The sequence below is a fragment of the Bidens hawaiensis genome, unplaced genomic scaffold (genome assembly GCF_021521415.1).
Source record: "Bidens hawaiensis isolate Kalapana, Puna unplaced genomic scaffold, B.hawaiensis_p1.1 tig00024811_1, whole genome shotgun sequence".
NCBI lineage: Eukaryota > Viridiplantae > Streptophyta > Magnoliopsida > Asterales > Asteraceae > Bidens > Bidens hawaiensis.
Window position 1 is genome coordinate 73,929 of NW_027493924.1, and position 12,310 is coordinate 86,238.

Genomic DNA, 12,310 nt, shown 5'->3' on the forward strand with positions numbered 1-12,310 from the left:
GTTCTTGAAGGTTTTTAGTCTTTCATCTTAATTAGTTTATGTAGCCTTATTAATACTTGTTTATGGTTGTGCAACATATATATAATATACATCCCTTGTTTACCTTTGGTAGTTACTTCTCCGATTCCGGTCGGTGAGGTTTCGGACCTCATAAGGCAAGGCTTCATGGAGGACTTCGTGTCCTTGATATATATACATCTATATAACTTGTTCATACATATTAATCTTGCTTATTTTAGTTTGTTGGTCATGTTTACAAGTTCCATGGTTATGGGTTTTTAAGAGTCTATGCTTCGGTTTAATCGTAAATAGCTCTAAACCGCAAACCAAACTTTGTTACTAGTTTTGCTAAATAATTGTTTAAACATACCTATTGTTAGATCTAAGTTTCTAAAATCATTTTTATAAATTCTATGGTTATGGGTTTGTAGAATCTTACCTCGGTCTTAACCCGAAACACGATCCGAACCGAAAACCGAACTTTTGTTTAAAGACTTTATTGTTAACTTTTGGTTGTAAAACTTAAAGTAGTTTTTATTTGTACATTATTATATAAGTTCTTTAGTGTTTGGACATGTAGAAACCATCTATGAACTTGTTGTGAGATGGAAACCGAACCAAACCGATTCTTACTTGCTTAAGACACACAAGTGTGCTTTTTTTTTTAGCCATCAAGACTTGTATATTTCTTTAAAAATAGTTACAAATTGATTTTTAAATATTTTATTTAGTACTTGGAAATGTTGGATCCAACTTGATCTCATAACAAAGTTTGGACCGACAAAACCGAACACTCGCTTAACGTGCGTTGTTAGTTCTAAAACAATGGAACTACATACTTGGTTAAGTCTTATTAAATTTTATCGAGTTATCTCATAACATTCAATATTTTGGAAAGTTGACTTTGGGTTTGACCAATTATCAAGACCCGAACCGACAACCCGAACACTCGATAAAAAAAAACCGTTTTAGTATCTTTATTCCAAAGGGATTTGCATTCTTGCATTTTACCCACCTTATTACTTAACATAGGTTGAGTAAATATTAAGGTTAGATACTTTAACCTGGTTTCGAGCAAATTTACATTTTTAAAGGGTTATTATTATAAATTCTTAAATAGTTACATTTTAAAACCTTGAACTTTAATTATTTACATTTCTCAACATTTATTTTGTTTAAAGACCTTCAAGACAACCTTTCTAAATTCAAGACTTCTTTTCTTTTTAGGCATTGTGCTTTAAACTCGCTGTTCCGACAAATCTCCAAGTTATCATCTTCCAAGTTTACTACTTGAAGGTGAGTACTTCATACCCCATTTTCCATCTTTTATTTTGGGGGTGACATTTCATACTTATTCAACAAAATGCTTTATATTTGAATCTTAAACCACAAACGTAGTTGTATACTTTACCTAAATAATTGCTCGATTTGGTGTTCTATGCTTATATGCCTATGTGTTTATCGCTTTTGGTTGGTGGAACTATAAAATCCTAGACTATTTGGCATCCCCTTATAGCAAGGTGTCGCTAATGTGTTTAGCGGTATCTATTTATCCAAATTACCACTTTTATTTATCGTTTCGTATGCAAGTTTTGTGGCTATCTTTATTATATACTAATATGATTAAACTTATGAATTGCCCACCAACCTTTGTGTTGACAAACTTTATTTTATGAAATGTTGCAGGTTTGCATATTGGTTGATTTATGATTGTGAAGAAATTGACATCAAAGACCTTAGGATATTAGTAAAAATGAACAATATCAAATTTGCCATATTTTGTGATATCTTGTTTATGGTTATTTTATGGATAATTGTTATGTGACATTTTCGATGTTGTGAAATGAAATGAGTTTATTAAATATTGTCACTTTAATTAGTGTCATGTGCTTATGGACAATCGTTACACCTCGGCATGTTCCGCCGCCTTTGGTCGGGGTGTGACACAATCAATGCACAATAGCCCCAAGCACATCAAGTCTCAGTACAACACCAAATATGATTGAAAACATAAAAATAGCTATAAATTTTTATCAAAAGCGACCTGGGAAATTTCATCTTTTTCATAGTCATAATTTTCTTCCTATATGTTCAATGCACACATTCATTACTAAGAAATTTACACATTCAACATTAAAAAAGTGTATAGATTTATGGTATGTGAAATAACCTAAAAAGCCGTTTATACACGTACCAAAGTGAGCCTGCTGTAGATCGACCCATTCTAACTTGATTAAACTGAATCGATTCAATCCAAATAATAAAAAATGGGTTAAATAGAACTCCAAAATCGATTAAAACTGACTTGATTGAGGATGGAATTGAAATCCATTGAATCAAAAATAGAAATTTTACTTGGATAGCAACAAACTGGAATCGAAAAGCAGCAAACTGGAATCGATGGAGCATAAATAGAAGGGTGTTAAGGTTTGGCGGTGGTGGTGGTCGACGGTGCAAAGGTGAATAAGGGAAGGGGAGACTGGCGGTGAAGAAGGGTAGAAGGGGTATATGGATCGTCTGAATGGTCCAGTGACGTTCACAGGTTGTCTGAACCATCAAGAGGTTTTATGTTGACGAACCAAACACAGCAACATCTGACCGAATAAGACATGAACCTCTGAATGGTTTCATTAAGAGGTAAACAACCACCCCCTTACTAAAATCAATAAGTTACACCTTTGAATTTAATTTTTAAATATCATTTGTTTGCATGAGTTGTCATAAAACTTAATAACTAAAGATGTAAACAATGTCAATGAGTTGGTGGTGGAGTGGTAAGAAATAGATTTGATATTTCATGTGACTCAGGTTCGATTCTTGTTCCAATCATTTATTTTTTGGCGGCACCAGATGATTATGAGAAACTAAGCGAGTAGGTAACATTCCCTAGTTGGATCCTTGAATTGAACGAGCTTTATCTGATCGAACTGTCGTGCCTTTGGGCAAGTTTTTAGGGCATTAGGCTTAGATGAGGAATTATGTGGTGAATTAAGCCAGTAATTCATTTGGAGGATTCGTTGGTCGAAAAAAATGTAACTGATACAGAAATTAAAATTAGAAATATGACGAAACAAAACTAGAAGTAAGGTTGTTTAACGAGTGAGTCGCGCCACCTTTAGTTTGGACTTGGGTTCGAAGTTAAGTGACTAAGTGAGTCGGCTAGACTCATATACTCTTAGTAAGCTGAAATTTGTGCTCGAGCTATTGGTTTGTAGAATATTTCAGCTAGCTCACTTAAGCTAAAGTTAAAATGTAATACTAAAGTACAATTAATATCAAAATTAATTTTAATAAGAACAAGTCAAAAGAACGAGCTAACGAGTTAGCTTATCTTGCCTCGTTTATATAAACCAATTTCGGACGACCTACAAGCTTTTTAAATAGCCCGAACCATAAGCACCTTGTACAAAAGTTTAAGGTTAAGTTCGCTCTAGAACATAGTCACATAGGTTGTAGCTATGTGCATTGTGCAAGCCTTTGTCGTTAAAAAAGTAATCATAAAAATATGCTAAAGTTTTCCCCTTTTTATCAAAAACACAAATTATATTAAAACATATATATATGTTTTTTATGTAAACATTTAAATTGTTGTTGTGCAATCGACATCAATGAACTAGTGGACCATGATGACACTTTTTAAACAGCTAAATGCTCAAACATGCTTTTGGACTTTGGGTTAGTGGCTCTAGGGTGTTTTTCGGGTTCTTCGTTTTAATTCTAGACCCTAAATCTAAGCCAAATCTCTCACGGTTCTTCGTTTTAGTGGCTCTACCTTTTTCTTAATTACAAATTTTGATGTCTGAATTGCATTTTTGATTAATTGCGTTTTACCTTAAGTTACTGATAAATAGTGTGTGTGTGTGTTTTTTTTTAATTTTATTTTGGGTATTATAAGGAGGTTTATTTTTAAAGAGTAGATCCAGATGTTAGCAGACTCATTTAAATTAGACCGAGATGGATGGATTAAAAAAATAACGTATGGAGTTACGAAACTCATAAGTGATGTATATAAACTTTTCAATGAGCATTGTCGGGCCCAAAGTCCATAATTTGAGCCCTGACTTTGACCTCCACGATTTTACCCTAGTTTTAACTGTAGTTTTAATTTACTTCCTTGTGATTGTATAAATGATCGGATCTTTTGATTTGAGAAAGTTATACGTTTCTTTAGACACAATTTGTTCTGCAAGTCTGTAACATATCATGTTATCTTAAAAGACTTTTCCTTTTTATATTTATGCTTCCGCTCTCGACGAGTGCTTAAAAACTACCCATATTATGAATCTTTGAAATCCGACACTATTAAAGCTATTTTCTAAACCTACTAGAAAACTGATAGGTTTGTGACGTCAAATTGCCTCAAAAAAGCGTCAGAAACGAGCAATCCAACACAATATGCGTGTCGGAATTGTAAAACCCTCATCGGAAATTCGTTTGTGACACGTTTCTGACGAAAATATTATCGATACACTTTAATAATCTTCATCAATAACCAAACAAAGCTACGTGTTCGACGTATAACATGTTATACATCCGCGTGGTATGAGTTGTCAACCGTGTGTTTACACGACATAAATACGATGAACAACGTTAAAAGGGCAATTGCGTATCTTATATTCTTATATGTTCCAAATACTGTTTTGGTCTGTTCTTTAGTGATCACTGCAGCCTTTCACATGCTTCTCAGTTTAACTTTTGTAGCCTTTGTCTTCTTATTAATTTTATATATTTATTGAATTAAAATAACGTTATTAATTTTTTATTTTTTTAAACTATTTTTTAAACGACCAACAAAACAACTTATATAAAAACGCTACCAAGAAGCTAGACGCACCACCATAATTGCAAACAAACAAGCACCAGAAACAGAAAGGCCGTGCAAGAAGGCCAAAAACGAAGAAGAAGAAGAAGAAGAAGAAGAAGAAGAAGAAGAAGACTGCTCACGCCAGATACTAACCAACACTATAGTATACACCAGGAAGCCACGCCAATCTTCTCAAGGCAAACCGAATCTATACGACCTGTTCTTATATAAAAGGAAGCCCATCACCTTTGTTCCTCTAAAAGAGTCGTGGCTTGAATAGGAGACCTGCTATGCACTAGCGGGTTCCTCTTCTTCCACACACACCATACTGAGACCAAATGTATAGCTTGGAAATTTTTTGCTTTATCTTTGTTCATCAGGAGAAACCTGTGTAAGTTCACCAAATTACAAATAGAAAAGATAAAAAAGGCCCTGATATCCTCGGGTGGGCAAAAGTGAAATTGCACTAATTTTGACGTCATTTTACTAATCTCGTGAAAATAACGTTAAAAGTGACGGACGGTTAATCAGGCATCATGTAGTGGCGTTGATAGCCGAAAGACAAGGGTACATGCACCGATCAGCCGGTGTCCCGATGATTGAGTGCTATGTGTCTTATGTCCAAGGCTTGATGCAAAACTACTATCGAGCCGGGGGTCTCACCGAAAGCAGCCTCTCTATCCTTATAGGGTAGAGGTAAGGCTGTCTACATCTTACCCTCCTCAGACCCTACCATAGCTTTGCTATTGGTGGGATATACTGAGTACGATGATGATGATGATGATGATGATGATGATGATGATGAAAAAAGGCCCTGATAACCCTGTGTATTTTTTTAAAAAAAATACATGGGTGTTAAAAGCCCTTTAAATAAGGATTGGTACTTAGAGAATTCCCAACCTGTTCTCTACCATATATTCATATATATCATACTAGATTTTATTCCCCGTATCACGGGGGTTGTTTTACATTATTCGTTTTTAATATTTATATATGTATCTTTGGATTTTAATTTTATTTATTGTAAGAAAGTTAATAATTAATATACTTGAGGTTTGATGATGAAATGGTTTCACAAATAAATGATATGTCATAATCCGGTTTAAAAGTTATCTGGGTTTGGTGATACACATTACCCGTTTATTTTTTTATTATAAAATTATTTCTTAATTATAAATAATATCTTTTTTTAAAATAAAATAGGATATTAATTTTTAGTATATTCCTATTTTATAGGATTTTCATATCAAATATTTGATGAGATTATTTTTTAATATAATGAGATGTTATAACCCGTTTAAGAGCTATCTGGGTTTGGTGAGACCTTTACCGATGAATTCGGGTCAATAAATGCGTGAGAAACCTTCATTTACAAATAAAGTAATCTGATGGCTTGAGAGAATGGTTGTTTTACATTTTTCGTTTTTTAATATTTATTTTTTGGATTTTAATTTTCTTTATTGTAAGAAAGTTAATAATATACTTAGGGTTTGATGATAAAAGGCTTTCATAAATAAATGATATGTTATAACCCGTTTAAAAGTTATTTGGATTTGGTGACCCATGACCCGCTTATGTTTTTTACTATAAAATTGTTTATTAATTATAAATAATATCTTTTTCTTTTTAAATTGGATATTAAATTTTAGTATATTCTTATTTTGTAGGATTTTCATATCAAATAATTGGTAAGATTAATTTTTAATTTAATGAGATTTTATAACCCGTTTAAGAGCTATCTAGTTTTGGTAAGACTCATACCTATGAATTTGGGTTAAATCAATGAGAGATCTTTATTTAAAAATCAAGAAATCTGGTGGCTTCCATAAAATGCGGGAGCTACTACATCGCGACATATAGGATTTTTGGGTTTTCGTTTATATGTATTATAGATAATTACACTAAAAATCACTATTTTATCTTTCTCCTATTTAATTAAATAATACATTTTATATCTTTATCATTATCTTTTCTCTTTCATTCACTCACAACCACTTTTAGAATATATTAAAAAAATATATGGTATAAATAGTGAAACCTTAAATTTAACTTTCCCATATAACATTTTCTTTCTCCTCTACTTACAACCACTCATAACTATACCATATAATATACAAATCCACCTCACATATTTATAGGGAATGAGCTGAGAATGCTCATATAATGAATTATGATGAAATCCCGTTATTAAATTATACCAAGCCTTTTAACCATTAATCAAATCATCTAAATCTTGACTAAGAGTGTTATATACTTATATTTTGGTTTAAATCGATAAAACCATTAAACCACCCAAATCTGTCAATCTGAATTCCCGATCAACCTTTAAAAAAAATAAAAATTCGGCCAGCTAACTTATAAATGTTCGCAACTAAAACAATGACACGCGGTTTACCGTCTTTTCCTCTTAAATTCTTTTATTTTTTATAGAGGAAAGAGTAAAAGAAAACCTTGAATAAATACGGTTTCTAACTATACATAACTAAAATATGGCACGTGATTTTTGATTGTGTACATGACGTATATATAATATATGTATGTATATGTTAAAGGGTGTATAGTTTGATACACGAGTAAAGGACTAATACCCGACTAGATTTCGCGTATATAATGGCTAGTTGCATGATTGCATTGTTCTTTTAAATATAAACGTTTTTATATAACTTGTGAATGTGACACATAAAAAGTGTATGGCGCATGTCGACATTGGAAAAAAGAAAACATTGTGTCACTTTCCCAAAATATATAAGGGTCAAGCTCGCTTTTATGTTGTTAGCTGTAACCCTTTTTCTTCTTGCTAATTTCATCATTTTAGTTAAAAAAATTAGATATATAATAATAGTTCTAAGTATAAGAGACAAGTTTACATATATTTAGTGGGCTCCTGAACCGGTCACCACATACCTACTAAATAAAATAATTAGCCAAGCAATCTTTGATATTTTTAAAACTAGAAATGTAGACATAGGGTGAAAAATACAATAATAGGGATTAGGGAAAACAATGCCGAACGGGTTTTGTGAGTTGTTTGGATTCATTGTAGAAATTTTTTAGAAATGAGGAAGAAAAGTTTGTATAGGAAGTGTAATTTTATGGCAAAGGCAAAGATGAGAAGACGATGTTCGCTACGTCCCTGTTGACCACGTATGTGGTGGCCTGGTATCCCCACCAGTCGGCCTTATAGACGTAGTACGTGACTACGTGTCTAGCACTTTGAATAAGGATGAAAAAACAATGATGTTATACAGTTTTATATCTACGTTACTAAAATAAAACGTTCCCTGCGTTCAAGTACCGGCACGATCTAGTTAGGGTTATGCTATTTGACATATTTAGGCGGACTGAAATTTTTGTTAAGAATGAAGCACATGTGAATTTCCTGGTTGACCCGTTTGAGGGAAGATCGTCTCTTTGGCCGGCTAATATTTTGGTGTTTGGATGAATAAGAGAAAAACATACATGTGTGGATCTAACAGGGATTTCCACTCTAGTGGCCTTAAGGAGTAGTAGTTTCACAGTTGGTCAAACTGTTTCATGCAAAGTGACTAAACGTGATAAAACGTGTCTTGACAACCAACATGTATATATTCTTTTTGCTTTCGACACTTTTGGTTTCTTCGCTCATGAAGCTGTGGAGTTACTTAGCCGAGTTCAACTGGTCATGCATAATAATGTTATGACTCAAATATCAGCCAATGTGGTTTTTAAAAAATTGAGTTTTCTAATTTATAAAAGGGTAGCGGCGTAACTTGTTGCTCGTTTGCCACCTGTTTCGATGTAATCACTACTTTTCATATTTTATTCTGTAATCAAGTTTATAAATAAATAAAAATAAATTAATTAGAAAGTTTATAAACATCTAGACACATTTTTAACAAATTTTCGTTCGACCCATTTAATGTGTTTAATATTTTGAACTATTTATTTTCTTTACATACTTTTTTTGATATTTATTATACATATAACCTTGAATTTTGTAACTATTAAAATAAGACCCATGTTTATACGCAGAGACTGGAGTTGTCAAAACGAATTTTGATTAAACTACACGTCAAATTGTTATAACGTGACAAAAGTGATATTAAATAACAAAAACCAGTAGATATGAATATATAAATACAACTTGTATTATTAAAATAGCTTAAATTTAAGGAACTTTTTTTAAAAGCTTCTATTCTTCAGATTTTGAAGAAGCAGATCAAAAGTGTTAATATTTAAAACTTCATACTTTACTTTTCTAAAAAAAGTGTTAATAGAGGGCAAAGGTTACATGGCTCAGTCCCCCACTGTTTTTTCGCATAATGTGTAAATTTATTCGTTTTCGTCAGAAAATTTATATACATAGTGTAACTTTATCGTTTTCTGACTGAAAATATAAACTCGGTCCCCCCCCCTGTTTTTTTCGTATCAGTGTATATATACTCGTTTTCGTCATAAATTTTTATATACGTGGTGTAACTTTATTGTTTTCCGATTGAAAATCCGAACTCCCCCCCCCCCCCCCGTTTTTTATTTTTTTTAAAAAGATACATTTTGAGCCCCCCTTTCCCGACGAACTCGTCCAAACTTCGCCGCTGTTGTTAATATCTAATCTCAAACTAAATTTAAAAAAAAAAAACTCAATCAGCCATGATAAAGCTTGCTTACTTGACAAAGGAATAGTCTTTTAACAAAAAGTTCTGGGTTCTAGCCCGACATAAGCAAACACGTCGTTCGGATCCAAATTCACATATTCAACTCATCAACCAAACACGATTCACCTTTATACAAAACCGCAAACCATTTATTACACAAATAATCACAAACAAAAACCCCCTTAATCACATTACAAAACTTAATTAACCTTTCTCTTAATCTTAATTCATCATCCTCTCTAAATGCTCCCGGAAAACCTCTAACATACCCGAAAACCGAACGATACCGACGACGCTACAATCCTCCTCAATCACCCAAACATAGCTCACTCGGTGCGCAATCGCCTGTATCATAACCGCCACCAACGAGCTCCCAGGATAACACACTATCGCCTCAGCCATTCTCGTAACCCGAGCCGAGTAACTACTTGACCGACTATACCTCCCGGAAAACTTCGCCGGCGCCGGCGAACATTCGTCGTCCGACGACGAAAATAAATTACTATTAATATTATTAAATTCATTCAACATTCCGATCAAATTCCGGTGTTTTAACCGGATTTCGACCAGCCGGAGAATATCCTCCGGCGGGCCGCCGCAGTCGATGTACGCCATGAGATCGCCGGCGGAGAGCGTGGCGATCGCCGCGGCAGCGGTCTCGTCGGTGTACGCTAACGTTAACGGAGATATTTCTCCGATCAGGGTTCTGTCGTCGTCGGTGACGGCGACGGAGGTTTGGTCGGAAAGTGACGTCATGATGGCGTCGACGGCGGTGGCCGCCGGCGAGTGGTAGTTGACGGTGAGGATGTCGGGATCGATGATCCCGAGGGAGGTGACGGAGTAGGCGGCGGTAGGGGTAAAAAGGGCTATTGAGGTTAGTAAGAATCGGATGACGTCATCTTGCGTCAGCCAACAGAATTCCACGCCGTTGGCGTGGGTGGTTGACGTAAGTGATATTCCGTCATAGGTCGGGGTGTTTTTCCGTTTTGAGGTTATTGTGATTCGGCTGCTTATTGGTACTACCAAATTTTGAGCTCCGTTGATTATCATATCAATTGCTTCCACTAAACTGCAAAATTAAGAAAAAAAATTGAAATTAAATTTAATTAATAAAAACGAAAAACATAAACGGAAATTAAATTTAAGTATCATTCATACATGACATTTAATCTTTAATCTAGTCGTTTTAAATGGGCGTCTGGATATAAGCCCTGTTTTGTCAAAAAAAATGTTTCAAAGTTTAATTTTTTATGGTCAGAATGGTCGTTCTAGCTAATGAAGTAATAAGTTTCAAATATTAACCCCATTTATGATCAGAACCGACATTCAGATATTGCTTAAACGACTATTATAATCAATAATTTTTAAAGTTTGATTTTTTATGGTCAAAACGATCGTCTGAGTGTACTGTGAATTGTCGTTTGATGGTGTGAAATTAATTAAGTGTTAACCGAAAATAGAAAGTATTATCCAAAAGACTGTTCTAATCAATAAATAAAAAAAAAATCACTTTTTTTGACTTTGTCAAAATCCGCCTTTGTGTGGTGTGAACGGTTGTTTGAAACTAAGTTTGTGAAAATTGAAACTATTTAATATTATTATATTATTTTTTATTTTTTTCTTGCACTCAATTGAAATAAAAAAATTGAAACAAAATTAACTTACAGACAATAAATAGAAAAAACGTCCACAAAACACTTAGATGGTATTTTAACTAAACGTAGTCGGATTTTAAAAATTATTGGTCAGAATAGTCGTTAAGACCGTCTTGACCACGAACAGTCAATTTTGAAAATTATTGGTTAAAACGGCTCGGTTAATAATATGATGAACAACTGAACTTAAAGTACATACCATGTGGAGGGCTCCACATGTCTCACGGTAACACAATCAGTTGCCAACAAAACAGACACCGGAGAATCAAGAGCCTGAGCCGGATCCGCGATGGTATCGGGTTTACATAAGTAACAAATAATATCAACCATGCAAATTTTGCCTATACAGCGGCAATTAGAGATGTGGGTTTCGTCCTTGATGGTGTTGGGGTGGTGGGTGCAAGTCCAAATGCTGATATGGGTGTCGTCGGTCGACTTAAGTGCGGTTAAGGCGTGGCGGACCGTGGCGGAAATGGAGAGTGATTTCAAGGGTGGCTTGCCGAGACAGAGGTCAGCTACCTCATGTGCTAATAAACGAGTTGCCATACACAAATAAAAGTAAAAGGTTTTTGGTTAGGGGGTTTTGGGGACAAAGGTAATATGAGAGTGTGTGGATTTGGATATTGATGTGTGAAATGAAGCATGTGTATATATAGGCATGGTTTCATTATTTAATAATTAATTAGATGATTTTTTTTATATTGGTGTTAAGAAATGGTATTTTTTTATATATAAAAAATGCATTACTTTTTCTTCTTTTTTTGGAACAACTATTCTTTTTTATTATTTTTTTTTTGTGTTAGATCACTGCACTCTTTAATTTGGAGAGTCTCGTTGTCTTACTTTGACTATACTAGGTTGTCTTAACTGGGCCCCACACCGACTTTCATAATTTTGGTTTGGGTGTTTCCACGGGAAACCATACCACTGACTTCCACTTGACAGTCGTTGTGCCACCACAAAAGCGTAGCACACGATGGGACGAAAACCCGGTTGGGCTCAGGATTCGAACTGACAACATTGTAAGGCCTGGCTAAAATATTTTATTGCCATAATCCACCAAAATGACACACAGGGGCGCAACTTCTTGGGGACTGGGGGTGGTCCCGGTCACTGCCGTTTTTCGGTTAATAGTGTAAATTTTGTGATTTTTTCTGAAAATTTTTATAGGTATTAAGCGCGGTCACACATGATGTATTTTCCCAAAAAACTAACGG

At 34.2% G+C, this 12,310-nt stretch overlaps 1 protein-coding gene across 1 annotated transcript; it reads right to left on the minus strand.

The window, feature by feature from the left end:
• Positions 1–9,658: 9,658 nt before the first annotated feature.
• Positions 9,659–11,656, minus strand: LOC143569995 (CBS domain-containing protein CBSX5-like). Its single transcript, XM_077055767.1, has 2 exons — positions 11,293–11,656; positions 9,659–10,507 (listed from the first exon to the last, which is right to left on the minus strand). Exons 1-2 carry the CDS (start codon positions 11,637–11,639, stop codon positions 9,661–9,663), a joined length of 1,194 nt encoding a protein of 397 aa, XP_076911882.1. The 5' UTR covers positions 11,640–11,656; the 3' UTR covers positions 9,659–9,660.
• Between the last annotated feature and the right edge of the window lie 654 nt (positions 11,657–12,310).

Excerpts from the sequence above, each read along its gene's own strand:
- LOC143569995 (XM_077055767.1), bottom strand. The coding sequence starts at position 11,639 with ATGGCAACTCGTTTATTAGCACATGAGGTAGCTGACCTCTGTCTCGGC. Across the intron at positions 10,508-11,292 it reads CATGTGGAGCCCTCCACATG|TTTAGTGGAAGCAATTGATA; the intron begins GTATGTACTTTA and ends TTAATTTTGCAG.